Consider the following 22,114-nt stretch of genomic DNA (forward strand, 5'->3'; position numbering starts at 1 on the left):
CCACGCACCCCAGTGCCTGGGAAAAAAGCAAGGTCTTAATTAAATTCAGTTCCATTTGTTCCATTTAGACACCACTCAACCCCAAACTGACTCTGGGCAGTGTACAATAAAACCAAACAAAATAGAATAGTCAGTAGAATAAAGTTATAAAAAGAAAAGGAATAAAGAACAAGAGTCCAGTTAACAACACCCACACCCCCAAACATATCTGTCAGTGGTCCCACCCACCCTACCCCAGTGTTTCTCAACCTTGTCAACTTTAAGATGTGTGGACTTCAGCTCCCAGAATTCTCCAGCAAGCATGGCTGGTTGGGGAATTCTGGGAGTTGAAGTCCACACATCTTAAAGTTGACAAGGTTGAGAAACACTGTCCCACTCCAAGGCCTGGGAGAAAAACTGCAAGGTTTTGTTGTTGTTGTTTATTCGTTTAGTCGCTTCCGACTCTTCGTGACTTCATGGACCAGCCCACGCCAGAGCTTCCTGTCGGTCGTCAACACCCCCAGCTCCCCCAGGGACGAGTCCGTCACCTCTAGAATATCATCCGTCCACCTTGCCCTTGGTCGGCCCCTCTTCCTTTTGCCTTCCACTCTCCCTAGCATCAGCATCTTCTCCAGGGTGTCCTGTCTTCTCATTATGTGGCCAAAGTATTTCAGTTTTGCCTTTCATATCATTCCCTCAAGTGAGCAGTCTGGCTTTATTTCCTGGAGGATGGACTGGTTTGATCTTCTCACAGTCCAAGGCACTCTCAGAATTTTCTTCCAACACCACAGTTCAAAAGCATCGATCTTCCTTCGCTCAGCCTTCCTTATGGTCCAGCTCTCGCAGCCATATGTTACTACGGGGAACACCATTGCTTTAACTGTGCGGGCCTTTGTCGTCAGTGTGATGTCTCTGCTCTTAACTACTTTATCGAGATTTGTCATTGCTCTTCTCCCAAGGATTAAGCGTCTTCTGATTTCCTGACTGCAGTCAGCATCTGCAGTAATCTTTGCACCTAGGAATACAAAGTCTTTCACTGCTTCTACATTTTCTCCCTCTATTTGCCAGTTATCAATCAAGCTGGGTGCCATAATCTTGGTTTTTTTGAGGTTTAGCTGCAAGCCAGCTTTTGCACTTTCTTCTTTCACCTTCATCATAAGGCTCCTCAGTTCCTCTTCGCTTTCAGCCATCAAAGTGGTATCATCTGCATATCTGAGATTGTTAATGTTTCTTCCAGAGATTTTAACTCCAGCCTTGGATTCCTCAAGCCCAGCTTGTCGCATTATGTGTTCTGCATACAAGTTGAATAGGTAGGGTGAGAGTATACAGCCCTGCCGTACTCCTTTCCCAATCTTAAACCAGTCCGTTGTTCCATGGTCTGTTCTTACTGTTGCTACTTGGTCGTTATACAGATTCTTCAGGAGGCATACAAGATGACTTGGTATCCCCATACCACTAAGAACTGCCACAATTTGTTATGGTCCACACAGTCAAAGGCTTTAGAATAGTCAATAAAACAGAAATAGATGTTTTTCTGAAACTCCCTGGCTTTTTCCATTATCCAGCAGATATTTGCAATTTGGCCCCTAGTTCCTCTGTCTTTTCTAAACCCAGCTTGTGCATCTGGCAATTCTCGCTCCATGAATTGCTGAAGTCTCCCTTGCAGGATCTTGAGCATTACCTTACTGGCATGTGAAATGAGTGCCACTGTTCGATAGTTTGAACATTCTTTAGTGTTTCCCTTTTTTGGTATGGGGATATAAGTTGATTTTTTCCAATCTGATGGCCATTCTTGTGTTTTCCAAATTTGCTGGCATATAGCATGCATTACCTTGACAGCATCATCTTGTAAGATTTTGAACACTTCAGCTGGGATGCCATCATCTCCTGCTGCCTTCTTATTAGCAATGCTTCTTAAGGCCCACTCAACCTCACTCTTCAGGATGTCTGGCTCTAGCTCACTGACCACACCGTCAAAGTAAAGGTAAAGGTAAAGGTTTCCCTTGACGTAAAGTCCAGTCGTGTCCGACTCTAGGGGGCGGTGCTCATCTCCGTTTCAAAGCCTTGGAGCCGGCGTTGTCCATAGGACACTTCCGGGTCATGTGGCCAGCATGACTCATGGAACGCCGTTACCTTCCCGCCGAAGCGGTACCAATTAATCTACTCACATTTGCATGTTTTCGAACTGCTTGGTGTGCAGGAGCTGGGACGAGCAACGGGAGCTCACCCCGCCGCGCGGTTTCGAACCGCCGACCTTCCGATCGACAGCTCAGCGGTTTAACCCGCAGCGCCACCGTCAAAGCTATCCCCAATATTGTTATCCTTCCTATACAGGTCTTCTGTATATTCTTGCTACCTTTTCTTGATCGCTTCTTCTTCTGTTAGGTCCTTGCCATCTTTGTTTTTGATCATGGAATTTACCTCCGATGTTTCTAATTTTCTGGAAGAGGTCTCTTGTCCTTCCTATTCTATTGTCTTCTTCCACTTCCGCGCATTGCTTGTTTAAAAATAATTCCTTATGTCTTCTGGCTAACCTCTGGAATTTTGCATTTAATTGGGCATATCTCCCCCTATCACTGTTGCCTTTTGCTTTCCTTCTTTCTTGGGCTACTTCTAGTGTCTCAGCAGACAGCCATTTTGCCTTCTTGGTTTTCTCTTTCTTTGGGATGTATTTTGTTGCCGCCTCCTGAACAATGCTGCGAACTTCTGTCCAGAGTTCTTCCGGGACCCTATCTACTAAGTCCAGTCCCTTAAATCGATTCTTCACCTCCACTGCATATTCCTTAGGAATATTAGTGAGCTCATATCTAGCTGATCTGTGGGTCTTCCCTAATCTCTTTAGTCTGATCCTAAATTGTGCAAGAAGAAGTTCGTGATCTGAACTACAGTCAGCTCCAGGTCTTGTTTTTACCGACTGTACAGATGTCCGCCACCTTTGGCTGCAAAGGATGTAGTCAATCTGATTTCGGTGTTGTCCATCTGGTGAAGTCCATGTATAAAGCCGTCTCTTAGGTTGTTGGAAGAGAGTGTTTGTTATGCAGAGTGAATTGTCTTGGCAAAATTCTATCAGCCTATGTCCTGCTTCGTTTTGTTCACCCAGGCCATACTTACCTGTAATTCCAGGTGTCATTTGACTGCCCACCTTAGCATTCCAGTCTCCTGTGATGAAAATAACATCTCTTTTAGGCGTGTTGTCCAGGAGGTGCTGCAGATCCTCACAGAACTGCTCTACTTCCGCTTCTTCAGCATTTGTGGTTGGGGCGTATATTTGGATCACTGTGATGTTAGATGGCTTGCCCTGAATTCGAATTGAGATCATTCTGTCATTTTTTGGATTGCTTTAGCCACTTGACTATTAATTATGAAGGCTACTCCATTTCTTCTGTGGTCCTCTTGTCCACAGTAGTATATCTGGTGGTCATTTGATGTGAAGTGGCCCATTCCAGTCCATTTCAGTTCACTGACGCCCAAAATGTCTATCTTTAATCTTGACATCTGTCATGCGCTGCCTACTACTGAGTAAAACACAGACACTGATTCAAGGAAGAGCAGGTTCAGGTTTATTTCAGCATAGTGCATAGCTAGAAAAAGCTGAGAGTGAAGGGAGCGCGCCGGTGCGGGGTTTAAATAGCCCGCGCCGGTCAGCGCCCCCCCCCACCTTGGGTTGTGTCATCCCCCCAAGTCCTGCATGCTTCCTTGCCGGTAGGTGAGGGGTCGCGGGGCCCCTGCTGGTGCCCCAGGCTTCGCTCATGATCGTTTTCTTTCTCCGGCCAGTGATTGCTGTCAGCTGGGCGATATCCGTTGCGTTCTGCTGACAGCTTCAGGTGTGCCTCGTGATCCGCCCTGTCTTTGTCGTTCTTCCTTCCCCCTTTGTGTTCTAATGGCTGGTTCATCCGGCCGGGGTTGTTCCCTTCTCCTCGGGGTCTGTGTCTGTTGTTGTGCGTGCTTTGCTTATCTTTAAATCCCTTCCTCTGCTTCCTAGGTATTGTCATGTGTGCCATTGTGCTGATGCCTTCAGCTCAACGGTGCTCATGACAACATCTCACCAATAACCACATCCAATTTGCCCTGGCTCATAGATCTTACATTCCAGGTTCCAGTGGTGTGTTGATCCTTAGAACATCGGATTCGCCGTTCACCACCAGCACCGCCGGCCGCTAGCCGTCCTTTTGGCTTTGAGCTAGCTGCGTCATCACCTCTGGGGCTAGTTGAGCTCATCCTCTGTTCCTCTCCAGTAGCATTTTTACCATCTTCCGACCTGGGGGTCTCATCTTCCGATGGTATACCAACATATCTCTGGTTGTACTGATCCATTTAGTTTTCATGGCAAGAATACTGGGGTGGGTTGCCATTACCTTCCCCAGGGATCGCATTTAGTCTGACCTCTCTGTCATGACCTTCCCGTCTTGGGTGGCCCTTCACAGTTTAGCTCATGGCATCATTGAGGTGCTCAAGCTTCAGCACCACGACAAGGTAACGATCCTTTGCTGAAGGTTTTACCAGACACCAACCACGGGAGTCACACAGATTTAAGGAGGATCTCATTCCAGAGGGCAGGCACCACAACAGAGAAGGCACACTTCCTGGGACCCGATAGATGACACTGTTCAATTGAAGGGACCTGGACTGCACCTACCCTGTTGGCTTTTACCGGCCAGGACAATATCACAGAAGATAGGCATCCTCTCAGACATCCAGGCCCTATGCCATGTAGGGCTTTATAGGTCATAACCAGCACCTTGAATTGCACTTGGAAGCATACTGGTAACCAGTACAGCTCTCAAAGCAGGAGTGTCACATGGGCATACTGAGTCATACCCATCATTGCCACCCCGTTTGATTTTTTTAATAAAACATTTTTAAATGAAAAATATTTTAAAAATTGGAGGCATGCCTGTTGCAAAACACAGCCTTGTGCCTTAGTGTAATCTGTATTTCCATTGGCGCCTCTTGGTCCTACACATATCTTAAGAGGCATTCTGGGTTGATTATGTGCCATCAAGTCAGTATCGACTCTTAGTGGCCACATAGATCATATATATGTATATCACATATATCTCCATGACAATCTGTCCCTAACCTGGTCCTTCAACTCTTCCAATGGTGCACCCATCACCACTGTAACTGAGTGCATCCACCTTGCTGCTGGTCGTCCTCTTCTTCTCTTTCCTTCCACCTTTCCCACATTATGGACTCCTCAAGAGATGCAGGTCTTAGCATAATGTGTCCAAAATATGATAATTTGAGTCTGATCATTTGTGCCTTGGATGAGATCTCTGGGTTGATTTGTTTGATGATCCATTTGTTTGTTTTCTTGGCTGTCCATGGTATTCTCAGGAGTCTTCTCCAAACCAAAAGTTCAAAAGTGTCAATACTCTTCCTATCCTGCTTCTTCAAAATCCAACTTTCATTTCCATAGAGTGTCACAAGGAATACCATTGCTTGCACTATTCTGATCTTTGTTGGTACAGACAGACATTGCCTTCTCCTGAACAGTATGAATGGATGTCTTTGCCATTGTCACTAAAGAGATCATCTGTCTCCAGCATCTTCTTATATCGCTGCTACCCAATGTAGGTCCCTGCTTGGTTTAGTTGGGCAGCTGGGATGACCTTCATAACTTGGGTGACCCTCCTGCGAACATATACTTCTGGCATTCCCACCTGATGTTTTTTACTCATCCCTCCTAGGAACAACCCCACCACCACCACAAGAGGCAGCACAACAGAACTTGGGTGGGGATGGAGGTGGACACACTCTTAGAAAACAACAGTAGAAGTCAGCAATCCAATGGAAATATTTTGGAATATTTCCATTGGATACTTTCAGAAGCATCCAAGATAATTCTTCTTCAATTTGGGAGAGGTAAGTGGGGAGAGAGAACTTGCATTCAAACTCAGATCTGCACATTTTAATGCAAACATTTTCAACATTACACTGATCTTATTTATATAACATCAAATTGGCCATCAGGATATTTTTATTTACAATCCTTCCTTGAGTTTAGTTCCAGGGAGTGTAAGATACCAGGCTAAAGTCTTGATTTCTGGAGGAAAGGATCAGGGGGGCAGCAAAAGTGAAGTGTGGTTAAATAAGAAATTAATTAGGAACGAGTGTACCTTCATCTTTATTTAATGCAAGCTCCTTTGTTTCCATGCATGCTTTTTTTTCAGTCTTCCCTAAACTTTCCCATATTACATCAAACTTTTTGCTTTCTTTGATCAGCAGAAGTCTAGTTGCACCTTTTCTGACCAATACGTTTTATTAGCAGGCATAACTCTTGTGAACTACAGCTCAGTTCATCAGGTGCTACACCTCACAGAAGTTTGTGCCTTTTAATACAATTCGTTAAGTTAGAAAAGGAGCGACTGCACTCTTTCTGATGCTGGACTACCATAGACTAACATGGCTCTCCTACAATGTGTCTCTTTCGACCAATTCAGTTCACACCAGAAAGCAAAAAACTCCAATAAAGAAAGAGAGTACTTAACTCAGTCTAAAAGAGGGTTAGCGTCCTGCTTCCAGATCTACCCTGCAGAAATCCAGCTGACCACTAGATGGCCAGAGTCACACAGCAAAATGTTATGCTGTGACTGCCATCTAGTGAACATTGTGATTTTGCAGAACTAGAGTCGAACTCGATCAAGGCACTGCAACGGGCACCCTTCATCGCGACAAGAGTAAGGAAGGACCTCTTTCGAGAAGCAGGAAGTGCCCAAGGGGCCAGGCCTCGAGTGGGCATGGGGTCCAGGTCCAGGTCCAGGTCCAGAGAACGGCGTCGGCGGAGAAGCCGGTCTAGGTCTGAAGAGGGAGAAAGTCGGGGAAGGAGAAGAAGAAGAGATCGGGAAGGGAGGTGAGGTGAACGAATGTGGCTCCGAGATCTGTGACCATAGAGTTCAGGATGATAGAGTTACTCTGGGGTAGAGAGGCCTTGGGGATAGGCTTCTGCTGGTGGATGCTTCTTCTCTAGCGTGGGTGGCTTGTATTTGGGGAGCTGGATTCAAACGAGAGTTTACCGGCGGGGGCTTTAAACCCCAAGTCCTGTTCTCTATCCTGTTAAGTTTGGATAAGCTTTGGAGCAGTTTCTAAGGGGTAATGGCTGGGCAGCGAGTTCCTCTGAGTACATATAGAGAACTTCGAAGGCAGTGGAACTTCTTGAAGTGGCGAGAATCTGCTGCCTCCCATCCTCCGCACTCTTGAGAGTGAAAATGTGAAACATACTGGCTGGGGAATTCTGGGAATTGAAGTCCACCCATCTTAAACTTGCCAAGGTTGAGAAACACTGTTCTAGGCGTCAAAACCTAATTATCTCAGTAACAGTAACAACAGTAGTTACTGTTGTTACTGCTACTCCATCCATGTATGTGATTCTTTAAAAAGAGTGAGAGGATTTGAAATGTAATACAGTCCTCATTTAGCAACTACAGTTGGGACTGGCAATGTGGTCGTTGTGAAGTGGTCACCAAGTGAAACTTCAACTATGCTTATGATCTTACTTCTGCTTTCCTTTGCTGTATAGACCTGCAAAGGTCATAAATGCAAGGATTGGTCACAAAGTTAGTTTTTCATCACCATTGTAACTGTGGTTGCTAAACGAGGCAGTCGCTAAACGAGGACTACCTGTACAACCAAGGTTTTTTTTCACAGGAATCTTATAGGGCATCTGTCTTCATGACACTCTGTTAATAGAACATAAGAGGCTTTGTTGCTGCCTGAGTTGGGTAACAAAAGGAGGAGAGGGAAGTGAAAGCTTAACAAACTAAAAGCATGTGCAGTTATATGTACTGAGGATTATTTTCAGAATAATATGGTCTGAGGAATAAGTGATTGTGACAGATAGTTAATGGTGAAACAGGATTACGATGAAAGGCTTAGAGAAAACTTTCTGGAAAGTGTCCAGCATCTCATTGTAATCCGGATTTTATGGAGTCTCTTATTTCAGTTATGAGAAACTAAGAAAAAGCAGACAGTCTCCTGAAATTCACCCTCATGTGAACCTATTTGAAAAAACCTATATGACTATATGAAAAAGCCAGTGGTGTATTAGAGTAAAAGGTGTCAGTGTTTTCAGTTGAAATCACCTCAAAGTAAATAGTTAGGACTTTGTCTGCATCAGACGGTGCTTAATTGTTTTTCAGAAGGTTTGTGGAGATAAATTCTGGGCCTGTTCAACAGAATCTTTGGCAATTGGGGTTGGTGGGTGTAACGTATTGATGAATACTGAGCCATCAAGCTCCTTCTTAAGCTGAACTGCAAGAATATACAGTAGGTATATACTGTAACGGGGGGGGGGCATTTGGGGGCCAAGGGCTGCTCCTAACAGTTTTGGGGGACTGAAGGCTGCAAAGTGCATAGGGCTGCATCACAGAGGAGCAAAGACTAGTATGGGGGAGGATTTTGTTGTTCTTTAACTGGGATACGCCTATTTTAGAGCTTACAGTACAGTTTTCTTCTGTTTTCTACCTCAAACTGTTTTTGGTTTCCAACAGTTACACTCAGAAGGGGCTGCAAGGACTACAAAGAAGGGTCTTACATGTTTCTTGCCTGTTTTAAACTAACATGAGGATTTTTTTTTAAGCTCAGAGGAAGAGAACCAGAAATGGGGAAAGAAAAAGGAAAAAAGCAGGGACCAGCATCACAAGAGACACAAGAGGCACTCTTCACATCACCGGGAGCAGTCCCCCAGCTCAGATTCCTCTTCAGAAAAAAGGGGCCGCAGAAGCGAGAGGAGGGGGAAGAAGAACCGGAAGCGTTCTGAATCCAGGTCCTCAGTGTCTTCCATGACGTCCCCTTCGCCCTCCCACTCACAGAGCTCCAAAGGTGACCTGGGTGAGCAGCTAAGCCTCCAGGAGCGCTTGAAATTGAAAGAAGAGAAGAAAAAACAGAGGGAGCTGATGAAGGCTCTTGAAACCCCGGAAGAGAAACGGGCCCGTCGTCTGGCCAAAAAGGAGGCCAAGGAGCGAAAAAAACGGGAGAAGATGGGATGGGGAGAAGAGTATATGGGTTACACCAATACTGACAACCCTTTTGGGGACAACAACCTGCTAGGTGCTTTCATCTGGAGCAAGGTAAGTCCTGAATTCACGTCTGCAGTCCAAGATAGGTGGTGCAAGGTAGCAGTGAATCCTCCTGGAAGAAACACCTTCTGTAAGGTGCACTTTCTGTCTCTTATAATCTGATCCAACCTGCCTGGTTGTTGTGAGAACAATGGAATGAGTAGGGAAAATAGACAGACAGACAGACCTACCTCCTTGAGTAGTCTTCCTCAATCTGATGGTCTTCCATAGTGTTAGACTTCAGTTCCCATAATCCAGTGTTTCACAACCGTGGCAACTTTAAGATGTGTGGACTTCATCTCCCAGAATTCTCAGCAGCGGCTATGCTGGCTGGGGAATTCTGGGAGTTGTAGTCCACACATCTTAAAGTTGCCAAGGTTGTGAAACACTGCCATAATCCATCAGCTGTGCCCTATGGCTGTGATTGAGGAATGATGGAAGTTTTAAGTATAAAATATCTGCAAAACACCAAGCTATGGGAGACTGTTGAAAATCATGAGTACAGTAAAACTTCAATTTCACATGGGAGTCTTCCAGAAGAAGTAGATGAAATTTGCTGGTGGGAACATGAAAGGGGACAGAGGTGAAGTATATGTTTTGAGCAGATCATATTCTCAGGTCAATTCTGAGTAAGGCTGCAGCTTTTAACTGATTATAATTATTGATTTTACACAGGTAGAGTGGCCACTCCTACCTGGTGCAGAGAATGTGTACATAATCTCAAAATGTTGTTTATTTCTAATTCAAGCCCTTAACAAAAATTACAGAGGGCAAGTACCATCTTAAAGTAATGTTCCCTATACTATAACTGCACGTAGACCACATGATTTAAAATATTGTTTCTTACATTTCTTGTTTCAACAATATTTTTTCTGTCTAGGTGCAAAGTTAACCAACGGTATAAGATTATCATTGACTAAAATGCATAGAGTTTAGTGTAGTGGTTAAGGCATCAGGCTAGAAAATGGGAGACTGTGAGTTCTAGTCCCGCCTGAGGCACAAAGCCAGCTGGGTTACTTTGGGACAGTTACTCCCTCTCAGCCCTAGGAAGTAGAAGGCAAGGGAAAATCACTTCCAAAATCTTGCCAAGAACACTGCAGGGACTAGTCCAAGCAGTCACCAGGAGTCAGTTCTGACTTGAAGGCACAAACAAAAAATGCATATAATAGCTAGTCCTTTATTTAACTGAGCTACAGGCATATGAGACAGTTTGGTGTGGTGGTTAAAGGTGCTGGGCTAGAAATCGGGAGACTGTGAGTTCTACCTTAGCCACAAAGGCAGTTGGGTGCCTTGGGGCCAGTCTCACTTCCTCTCAGCCCTGGGAAGAAGAAGGCAAGGGCAAACACTTCCAATGTTGCCAAGAAAACTGCAGGGACTGTCCAGGTAGATGCCAGGAGTCAAGACTGACCCAAAGGCACCACCTCTTCTCCTTTTTTTGGCAAGGGATTGAATCCTTTAAAATGTTATGGGGTGATTCAACTTTAGTGAAAATGTTTCTGGAAAATTTTTATTTGGCTTTATTTAGGCTTTGGGGGGTGGTATGTATTTTTTAGGCTCTGGAAAAAAAGGGAATTGGACACTTAGAGGAAAAAGAATTGAAGGACCGGAACAAGCGGATCCAAGAGGAAAATCGCCTTGAGTTGCAGAAGGTAAGAATCAAAATAAATTAGAGATGGAGAGAATCCTTTGAGTTTTATGCTGCTGTTTTAACCCAGAACCAATTAATTTCAAGATGTAAAGTTGCAGTGTCTGATGGTGAACTCAGTCCAATGTTTGGACCCAAAGTTATTTTTCTGTAGTTAAGATCTTTTGGATGTACGTTTTCAAAGAAAATGGTCCAGATATATGAAGTGATATTCAAGACAAAGTATACATTCTTTGCTAATCAGATCAATGTTTCCCTACCTGGACAAATTCCAGATGTCTGACCTCTGGCCATTGCTGAGAATTCTGGGTGTTGAAGTCCAAATAGAGAAATGCTAAATTAGATAGGGACATAGGATATTTTATTTGTAATGGAACTAATTCCAGATATTTTCAGATTAGCTTATCATAAAATATCTGGAATTAATTATGTCACAAATAAAATATCCTATGTCCCTATCTAATTCAGCATTTCATCACTTGCATAGCATATTAGATGTTACAAGGGGAATAAAGCTGCTGAAGTCCTAGCTTCATACTTGAACAAAGTTAATTTTATGTATTTTTGGAATGAACCATTTTCTTTTGGGAAATACCGGGGCTTCATCTCTATAAAAATTTCCATTAAGCAAAATGTTCAGCAACAGCAGTGAAATTCTGGTTGTACGTTGTTGGTTGAACATAAGAAGCTGTTTTGTAGAGAATGAAGCTCCTGTTCTGTTAAACTCAGCCTAAATAATTGGTGACATCAATCCCTCCAGATTTTCAGATAGCTTTTTCTTATCCTTTCCTAAAACGCCAGAGGTTAAACCAGAGAGATTGCTCAGAAATTTTTCTGGGGTCAACATTTTCCCCTTCAGGCAAGGTGCAGTTTCAAAGATGTAACATGTTTTATTTCCAATAAATGTCATTTTTCTCCACACTTCAGAGCTTTTAGTTTCTTTGAATGTAGTCTTTAGACTTCACAAAGGGGCTAGCCTTACTTTTTTTTTCATACCAATGTAGTTTAAATACTTGGGCAAACTGTGGGTATTGATAACAGCATGCTAATTGGTATCCTGCTTATATGCATAAGGTAATTTTCGGGTGCCAGGTTTTTCAGAAAACCCCCATCTCTGAGTTGAACTTAGGATGTCATCCATGAACTCTGATGCTGAATTTTAGGGTGAGGGTCAGCTACTGCTCTGCTCTGTGCCTCTGGAGCAGTGTTTCTCAACCTCAGCAACTTTAAGATGTGTGGACTTCAACTCCCAGAATTCCCCAGCCAGCCATGCTGGCTGGGGAATTCTGGGAGTTGAAGTCCACACATCCCAAAGTTGCTGAGGTTGAGAAACAGTGCTCTGGAGTGTTTCTAACCCCCACCCCCACCCCTTCCCCACATATACCAGGTGAAACAGCTCCGCTTGGAGCGGGAGCGGGAAAAGGCCATGAGGGAGCAAGAGCTGGAGATGCTGCAAAGGGAGAAAGAAGCGGAGCATTTCAAGACGTGGGAGGAGCAAGAGGACAACTTCCATCTTCAGCAAGCCAAGCTACGGTAAACAGGGACAATTGATGGAAGCTAGGTCTTCGGGGGAGGGAGAGGTCCCCAAATATGGTAAATACGGTTACACTCTGATGCTTGCTGGCTGTGGAATTCTGGGAGTTGAAGTCCACCCATCTTCAACTTGCCAAGGTTGAGAAGCACTGCTGTAACGTCACAAAACTTGCCATGTCTTCTCAGGATAGGGAACTCTACGAGGGGCACCTGCATGGCTGCCACACAGCTCCAGTGGTGATACCTGACAATTTGTGGTCTGTTCTGCCAGCTCTGGAGAACACGAAAGGCTTTATGAATCTCGCTGTCTGCATGCAGCTATAACTGCCACTCATTCCTGTTTTTTCACTTTGAACAGTTGGTACCAGGAATGGTGTTCAAAATTAACACAGAAAGTTGCCTTCACCTGCAAGGGCAATTGGTCTGTTGCACCAGGATTATCTGCTCTGACCAGCAACTGAGAGCCTTTCTTTGGAGATGCCTGGGATCTAACCTTGGATACCCACCAGATGTCCTGCTGCTGTGCTGTTGAACCCTTCCCAAATCCTTTGTCCTTTGGGGAGGACTACACTGACTCTTCTGCATCACTCTAACCCTTTCCCCTGGATACCCCTTTTCTGGCAGCTCCAAAATCCGGATCCGAGATGGGCGGGCCAAGCCGATTGATCTCTTGGCAAAATACATCAGTGCTGAAGACGATGACTTGGCGGTGGAGATGCACGAACCTTACACTTTTCTAAACGGACTCACAGTCTCCGACATGGAAGATCTACTAGAAGACATCCAGGTAGCCAGCTGATAGTGGCTTTCCTCTTCTTTCAGGAGGAAGAGAGTGGTTTCCCTATCCCAGGTCCAAAGTCCATCTAGCCCAGCCTTCCTGTATTTGGTGACTTTCAAATATGTTAAGACTCTAATTCCCAGAATGCCCAGCCATCTGGAGGATACCAAGGTGGAGGAGGCTGGGCTCGTTAACAGCTGCAATTTAATACAACCACATAACTTGCAGTTAAAGTTTGTCTAGTCCAGATAATTATAAACAATCAGAGGAGAGAATAAATGCAAATTATTTTCAGGCACAAAAATACAATTTTATGTCTTTAGTGCCTAGTATTCCGAGGTCAGCTGTCAATGAACATGGAGATTCCGTTTACCAAGCACAGGCAACACCACTTCTGGCTGATCTTGCTAAAGTATTTTCTAGTTTCTTCTCTTTCCTTCTCCTTCTTTTTTAAAATTTATTTTGGTTTCAAATGCCATGCCACCCCAATCTCTTTCCTCACAGCTAGCAGGAGAAATAAACTATACAAGGTTTGCAGGTATACATACCATCACTGTGGTTTTAAAATTCATTCCTCCCTCAGCTCAAATTTCAAGAAGAGGTAAGAGTTGGAAAACACACACTGTAGCTGTTGTGTCCTTTCTTCCTCCCTCCCGACCTCTTTTCCCTCTTGGTTTCAGGTTTACATGGAGCTGGAGCAAGGGAAGAATGTGGATTTCTGGAGAGACATGACCATCATCACCGAAGATGAAATAGCCAAGCTCCGGAAACTGGAGGCTTCTGGGAAAGGACCTGGTAGGGGCAAGAGAACAGAAAATTAGGGCTCTGTTCAGTTAATTCCAGCCAAAAGTAGTTCTGTACCCAGAGCTGGTCTTCAGCAGAATAGGGTGTTTTCCATTTTCTGAAGACGTTTGATACTCCCCATTCCACGGAGCGTTAGTTCCTCCCCGTGTTCTCATCAATACCTGTTCCCTCCTCCTCTCTCCAGGCCTGGCCTGCTGGGGAATTTTACATTAGCAACGGACTGCAATTCCAGAGTTTTCTGGAAGGATCATGTTTTGCAGATATTGTTTCCAACAGAGTTCAGGGTGATCTGCGTCCCCACCATTCCTACATCATACCTCTGTGACAGATCTGCAGTTTGCTTCTGGAAAGCATCATTTTCCTCCTTAGCTGGGCGGAGCATAGAAGACACCATCAACAGTGTGGTTTTTATTTGTTCCTCTACTTTCTTTAACTAGGCACTCTCCACATTATTGCCAACTTCATTTCCTTGAATATCTGAGCAGATGTGGATACTTCAATGTAGGGGCAATCCCTCCTTTTTTATTACTTCTGTTCCATTTAAATAAACTGGATCCTTCACTCATTGTATTCTGATTAGGTGAATCATCCTACTAGTGTTGAACTTTGGATCCTAGAATTCCCTGTCATATAGCTGAGGATTCTGGGAATTGAAGTCCAATATCGCTGGTGGGCTCCGAGCTGAAGAAGACTGCCTTAGAATCTAGGCAATTTCAGAGTCCTTCACATTATCAGAATTCAGCTGAGGAATATTTCACTGTCTTCTGGCCAGATTCAATGCCTTCCCAACAGCTGTTACTGAAGGAAAATACCGAAATATCCATTTTCACAGAGACTGTGTCCATGCGGTGGAGGAACCATTGAAATGATGGAACATGTTATGTTGTATTGCTCCCTCTACGCAGGTGCTCACCAGGACTTACTATCTTCACTAAACATCCTGGTTGTTCTGACTCGTTTTATTTTAAGTTGTTACTATCCAATCCATCTGATTTTATTTTGTTGACCGCAGCCAAGTACTGTTCTACAGTTTGCACAATACTCTAATTTTTCTTAGATACTTTAGAATTTTATGTGTTTCTCTTTTTATTCACATTAATTGTGATTTTGTTTTATTTGCTGGTCTATGACCGAGTAAAGATTGATTGATTGATCACTGTCTTCCGATGAAAAACGTAAGGAAATAAGACTTGCTAGTTCTTTGAATAGGCTTAGTGCAATTAAAACAAGCATCAGATCACCCCACCTCCAAATATCCTTTCAAAACCTCATTTTAAAAATACACGCTGTCCCGTTGTGTGAGGTCAAGACACACTCTTCCTGGCCACTGGAAATAATCTCCAAGTCCTCTTCTGGCCTACAGATTTCAGGAGTATCTTTGTCATGAGTAAGGATGGCGAGCAGGGGGCTCCCATCCAGGCTGTAAAGCGCATGCGTAGTACTGAGGAATTAGGTGGCCATTCAAAGAGACACAGATCGGGCCCGCCTTAGCCTTTGGGGTTTATATGTCTGGGTTTTTCCCACGCTGCTTCAGTTTGTTAGGATTTCTGTTATGTAGCAGTAATAAAACACTAGAGACTTATTCCTTGTCTCAGCGTGGTTCCTGGCTGTTAGGACAATCTTCCCCTAATCACATGTTCCTCTTTCTGTGTCTTCCAGGAGAGCGTCGTGAAGGGGTGAATGCCTCAGTTAGTTCTGATGTACAATCTGTCTTCAAGGGGAAGACCTACAACCAGTTGCAAGTGATCTACCAGGGAATCGAGGGCAAGATCCTGGCTGGGGGACCCAACTTGGACATTGGCTACTGGGAGAGTCTGCTCCAGCAGCTCAAGGCATACATGGCACGGGCCAGGTAAGTATGTGTCTATCTGATTTATATCCGTCTCAATCCAGAGGGGGACTCAGTGGTTTACGCTGAGCTCCTCCCATTACCAGTGAGGGCAGGCTTTCCCAGATGACTGGACCAGACCAGATTGGCTAGCAGTCTGGCTGGCTGGCTTTGGTGGAAACAAGTGACCATGCCTAAGTGTCCTTGGCTGATCTCAGAAAGCTAAGCAGCATCAGATATGCTTAGTGCACACTGTGGGGATCACCATGAAATCAGATCTGTGAACTTGATGGGAAAATTGAGCAGATGTCCCAAAAGAAAGCATTGGCAAAGCACATCCATGTTGCCGCCAGGAAAACTCCATGGATTTATCCACATTGTCTTCAAGAAAATAAGATCAGTTCAAAGGAGACTTGTAACCCAGCTGGAAGGTACAGGTTGGAGATGGATAGGTGCCTCTTAAGATGAACTAAAGAGGCTGTTTTAGTGGGTTTGATACATTTTTTGAAGCATTCCCTGTATTGGAACAGCCACATTTTAGCTAATTGTAGAGTTGATGCTTCTACCAGTCAGTGAAACAGGAGCCACTTTGGTCTAGTGGTTAAGGCTAGAATCCAGGAGACCAGGAGTTCTAGTCCTGCCTTAGGCATGAAGCCAGCTCGGTGACCTTGGGCCAGTCCCTCTCTCTCAGCCCAAGAGCCAATCAGGCGTGGTATGAGAGTTCTAGTCCCGCCTTAGGCATGAAGCCAGCTCGGTGACCTTGGGCCAGTCCCTCCCTCTCAGCCCAAGAGCCAATCAGGTGTGGTATGAGAGTTCTAGTCCCGCCTTAGGCATGAAAGCCAGCTCGGTGACCTTGGGCCAGTCCCTCCCTCTCAGCCCAAGAGCCAATCAGGCATGGTATGAGAGTTCTAGTCCCGCCTTAGGCATGAAAGCCAGCTCGGTGACCTTGGGCCAGTCCCTCTCTCTCAGCCCAAGAGCCAATCAGGCGTGGTATGAAAGTTCTAGTCCCACCTTAGGCATGAAGCCAGCTCGGTGACCTTGGGCCAGTCCCTCTCTCTCAGCCCAAGAGCCAATCAGGCGTGGTATGAGAGTTCTAGTCCCGCCTTAGGCATGAAAGCCAGCTTGGTGACCTTGGGCCGGTCCCTCCCTCTCAGCCCAACCCACCTCACAGGGTTGTTGTGGGGAAAACAGGAGGAGGAAGGAGTGTTAGGTCTGTTCCCCACTTCTGAAAATGTTGCCAAAAAAACTGCATGAACTTGTCCAGGCAACCACCAGGAGTCAAGACTGATGCCGTATATATATAACATCTCACAATACTGAGATCTCTAGACATTCACTGGACAGCTCATCCAGTGGATCAGTTGGGATTATAAACGTGGGGATGGAGAGGAGAAGAATGATGGAAATTACATTAGAAAGGAGCATATTGCCAAAGAATAGTGAACACCAAGGCAGAGTTTTAAGAGAGTTGCACTATCGCAGTACCAAGCCTGTCGTTTCAGCATCCTTAGCGTATGGCCCTTATTCAAGAAGTTGGGATCAGACTGAGCAATAGATTTCACAGAAAGAGCACTCAGGTAGGCTGTCATTTCCTGTTGCAGACTCACTCTCTCTCTCTCTCTCACACACACACACACACACACCAGCCACAGGATCTAATTCTGATGACCTGATGTCTGAGTGGGTTCTCTCCTCCCTGGGTCACAGGCTGCGTGAACGGCACCAGGATGTCCTGCGCCAGAAGCTGTACAAGCTCAAACAAGAACAAGGGGTGGAAAGTGAGCCCCTTTTCCCCATCCTCAAAAAAGAGCCTCCATCTCCAGATGCTGCCAGTAATAGTCACAGGTGGGTGCGGTTGGTGTTACCTGCTTTCACTCCAGTGCATAAAGACTCGTGCGCTTTTTCTATTTATATGCCACCCTGCAAGGCAGAGCTAGCTGCTGCCACGTGACATAAATAGCGTTATCATTCCTACCCTTCCTATGCAGGAAGAAGTCTTGCTGTTTTATATATTCTCTAGTACAGTGTTTCTCAATCTGGGCTCCCTCCAGATATGTGGACTTCATGTCCCAGAATTCCCTGTGGCCATTACTGAGAGTTCTGGGAGTTGAAGTCCGTCCGTCCATCCAGAGCTACCCAAGTTGGGAAAAGCTGCCCTAGTAAGTGTGTTTTGAATTATAGATCTATACTCCTATAGATTATAGAAGTAGATTGCAGGTAGTCCCCGCTTAGCGTCCATTCATTCAGCGACCGTTTTAAAACGGTGTTTCCCAACCTTGGCAAATTCAAGGTGAGTGGACTTCAGCTCCCAGAATTCTCAGCAGTGGCTATGCTGGCTGTGGAATTATGGGAGTCGAAGTCCATATACCTGGAAATTGCCAAGGTTGGGGAACACAGATCTAAAAAGTGGGGTTGGTAACTGGGAGAGTTGAAAAGCAAATGAGGGTTTGAACATGAAAACAATGGGATAAGTCAAAAAGCTTTAGAAGAAAGTCCTGGGTCCCCAGCCCCTGTGCTCTTTTGGTGAAAAAGTTGGGCTCCTCCCTCTCGTGTCCTTTACCCAGGCTAGAGCCAGAGGAAAGTGCCCCAGCACAGCCCGGTCCCTCTTCCGCGGAGCCTGGCCCTGAACCGGAAGCTGAAGCCAAGGCTGAGGGGGACGGAGAAGCGGTGCTGATCGAGGAGGACCTTATTCAGCAGAGCCTGGATGACTATGATGCTGGCAAGTACAGCCCCCGGCTGCTCACCTCCCATGAGCTCCCCTTTGACGCTCACGTGGTGGAAGCCGACGAGGACCTCCAGCGCCTGCTGCTCTCCCGGCAGCAGCTCCAGGTCACAGGTATGGAGCGGGAAGGTGGGCAGAGGCTTCCCCTGGTTTGCACAATACCGGTTTACTTAACCCAGTGTCAGGCCCAGCCCAAGAACGACGAAGAAGCAATCCATTCAAACTCCAGTTCTTTATTTGCTCACACTGTATAGGCAGAATCTTGCCAGACTAAAGCTACCCTACCTAACCTCAGGGAAATAACTTGGGAGAGCTCTCAGGCGGGGCTATCGCGAACCTCTTCATTTTCCCACCGTTGCTTCCGGACTGGGCCTCCACTTATCTCCTCCACCGCCTTGGAATGTGCGCCCTCCTTCCTGAGAACCCGTGGCACCGCCGAAATCCGCCCAACCCAGTCAGTGGGAACGTGGGAACGTGGCACTGTACCAAGCCACTGGAAGAAGGTGGCTTCGTTCGAAAGGAACTTATCTTCTTTTTTTTAATATTTAAAGCTTTATTAATTTTTCAAAGTATAATTAAAATACAAAATATAGAGTATAGAACAGATAGCATACAAGACTAAAAAGAAACAAGAAAAACTAAAACAGTGCAAGAATGGATAGAAAACATAAAACAGGTGACTTCCGACCTTCTTCAACACAGATATAAAAGAATATTATAAAAAGTTGATCTCTTACTATTAGTTAGACGTTTTGTAACATTTTTCTCTAAAATCAAACGGTTTAATCATCAAAACCCAAAATCAACACTTCATTTTGTTCAGTTACAAGCAAATAGTCCAAAGTAGAAACAAATCCAGTTAATGGTATTTGCTCTTATCAACGCCGTCGATTTAGCCATTTGCCCAGTTCCATTAACTTAATCATCCAATCCTCCACTGAAGGAATTTGGGAAGCCGTCCCTCTTTGAGCATATAAAAGTCTTGCTGCTATTATCATATATAAGAACAGAGTCCCATGCTGCTTCTCAAACTGTTGACCCATCAAACCCAAGGGAAACAGCTCTGGTCTCATTTGTATATCCACTGTGAGAATCTGTTGGTGTACATCAAAAGATTCCAAAATTTCTTAGCTTTTCCACAAGGAACTTATATTCTGAAATGCAATGTGCAATAGCCTGGTGAAAGAAGACAGGACAGGAATAAGGCTCCCATTTCCAAAATGCCGAGCCAGACCCCCTAGACCCATTTGAAACATCCTCTTTGTGCCTTGCCAGGCTGAGAATTCATTTTTCCTCTCCACGGTCTCGTTTTTCTCTCTCTCATTCAATTCTTCATCTAGTTGTTTTTCATAAGGAATTTCCAACTCTAAACCTAGTTTGACTTTTTTCTGGACTACAAAGAGCAAAAATTAGGGGTGAATAAGGCCCAAATGGGTTCTTGCCCATAATACAAAGCATTCTTTGAAAAAACATAGTAGCAGTAGGCAAGAATTAGAAATTAAAACAAATATTCCCCAAATCTGGAAGGAAGCCAAATGAATACTACAATGTTAAAAGAAGTAAGAAGGTACACTTGGACACCACTTCAGGCTTCTATCAGAACTCAAACCGCTTCTCCCACTCCACATTTCAGGGCAGTTGAAATCAAATCTTTAATTTAAAAAAACCAGACTGGAAACTGGCTTGATTAGAAATCTGTTTTAAGCAAGCTACAAAATTGAACAGGTTTACGCTGTTCTGCCTCTCCCCTGATCAAAGCTGTACTCAATATGATAGGTTGATTGTGGTTGGGACAGAAGTCCAGATCAATATGAGATGTTTGTTGAAGTTCAGCTATTTTAATGGTGGAGCACAATGGGGCGACAGCGTCCTGCTGTAGAATCCCATACTGAAGGTGTTTCCAGATGTACTTGGGCCTTCTGTTTCTTACCAGCCCCAGGGGCTAAAGAGTTGTAAGGATAAAACAGAGGTTTAGGCATACTGGGGCCAGCAGTGCATGAGACCGCACGCCAATCCCGATGTTCTCCCCTGCAGGCGATGCCAGCGAGAGTGCCGAGGACATCTTCTTCCGCCGTGCCAAGGAGGGGATGGGGGCCGACGAGGCCCAGTTCAGCGTGGAAATGCCATTGACTGGCAAGGCCTACCTGTGGGCTGACAAGTACCGTCCCCGCAAGCCCCGTTTCTTCAACCGGGTGCACACCGGATTCGAGTGGAACAAGTACAACCAGACCCACTACGATTTTGACAACCCCCCGCCCAAGATCGTGCAGGGCTACAAGTTTAACATCTTCTACCCAGACCTGATCGACAAACGCTCCACCCCAGAATACTTCCTGGAGGCTTGCCCAGACAACAAGGACTTTGCCACCCTGCGTTTCCATGCCGGACCTCCCTACGAAGACATCGCCTTCAAGATCGTCAACCGGGAGTGGGAGTACTCTCACCGGCATGGCTTCCGCTGCCAGTTTGCCAATGGGATCTTCCAGCTGTGGTTCCACTTCAAGCGCTACCGTTACCGGCGCTGAAGAGGTGTCTGGGCATGGGCTGAGTTTACGAAGTGACAAGCCTTGTGGGTGGGAAGTGCAGGGGGCTGGTTCCGTGAAGATGGACCAAAACGGGGGCTCTGAAGATGGGAACATTGGGGTGGACTGCTTTTCTAAAGTTTTAGGACTGCTGCTACTAGGAATCGTCTTTTTAAAAGTGCTTCAGGACTGCCCTGATCCCCACCAGGGAACTGAGTTTGATTCTCTGGCAGTAGATGGTGCTCTCCCCTCGGCTAGACTGTGGCTTTTGAGGCCAGTCAATTGAAAGTGCCTAACTGAGGTGCCTGATATCTTGACTGGAGATTATCCTTGTTTTCTGAGAATGCTTAGATTTGGGAAGTTGGGGAGAAGGTGTCCAACCACGATAAAGATTTTGGATATGTGCTGCTTGTTTGGTATTCTTTGGCATGGGGGAATGTAAAATGGGAAAAGACAGGCTCCTTGTTCTAAAGGGGGCTGTAAGAAGACTCAGTTGGGCAAGTAAATCCCCAAAACCCAAACAGTCTTCTCCAACTGTGCAGAGACTGAGTGTTGATCAAGAAACTAAGCTGAAGGAAGCAGCCCTTGGCAGCAGGTGGCTTTAAGAGTGGATTACAGAAGTGGTGAGGAAAGAAAATAGTTCCATCAGTGGTAGAACCCACATTTGGAGGCCCTGTAGCTCAAGGCGTTTTGGTCCCCCAAGTCCCTCCCGGAGTTCCTCAAAAGCAAAATTATTTGCCAGCCTATGTTGACAAATAATACAGTATTAAAATCCCATCAATCATGAGAAGCTATTGTGGCAGCAAATGCATCAGTTTTAATTTTTAATACAGTACAGTAAATATCGATAAATATAACCCATACAGAGAAAAGCTCTTTTGGGTTCCTCTGTAATTTTTAAAAGTGGGAAGGGGTCCTGAGAGGAAAAAAAAATAAACACTGCTCTAGAGGCAAACTATTTTCACACACTCCTGCTGCAGCTGGTTGAGGCTGGGCCCCTCTTTTCTATGCTTGAAGGGGAGGTCAAAATATACCTTTTACTCTGACTATTTAGAGTACTGTGTTGTCTGTGCTTCTTACTGTGTGGCATATAGCGGTGTGCATGGGTAAGTGTGTGTGTGCTTATTCTGGCAACAGGTCAAGTTATGTGACCCAAGGATTCCAATATCTTTATACTGTACAGATATAGAGAATATGGAGAGCAAACAGGAAGAAATACGCAGGAAGAATCACATTATGATTTTGTG

General features: G+C 45.2%; 2 protein-coding genes across 2 annotated transcripts in view; both read left to right on the forward strand.

The window, feature by feature from the left end:
- The window catches only part of ARID3A (AT-rich interaction domain 3A), a 354,333-nt gene extending 342,994 nt beyond the window's left edge, over positions 1-11,339 (forward strand). Inside the window, exon 10 of the transcript XR_010066962.1 lies at positions 11,327-11,339. The gene's annotated coding sequence lies outside the window, so the exon portion shown is untranslated. The remainder of the gene's footprint in view (positions 1-11,326) is intronic.
- On the forward strand, positions 6,677-21,737 carry CACTIN (cactin, spliceosome C complex subunit). Its single transcript, XM_063290743.1, has 10 exons — positions 6,677-6,832; positions 8,558-9,047; positions 10,589-10,684; positions 12,068-12,213; positions 12,838-13,000; positions 13,672-13,786; positions 15,455-15,647; positions 17,331-17,468; positions 18,188-18,459; positions 20,380-21,737. Exons 1-10 carry the CDS (start codon positions 6,720-6,722, stop codon positions 20,868-20,870), a joined length of 2,217 nt encoding a protein of 738 aa, XP_063146813.1. The 5' UTR covers positions 6,677-6,719; the 3' UTR covers positions 20,871-21,737.
- Positions 21,738-22,114: the final 377 nt, after the last annotated feature.

Source organism: Candoia aspera, chromosome 1 (assembly GCF_035149785.1).
Source record: "Candoia aspera isolate rCanAsp1 chromosome 1, rCanAsp1.hap2, whole genome shotgun sequence".
Lineage (NCBI taxonomy): Eukaryota > Metazoa > Chordata > Lepidosauria > Squamata > Boidae > Candoia > Candoia aspera.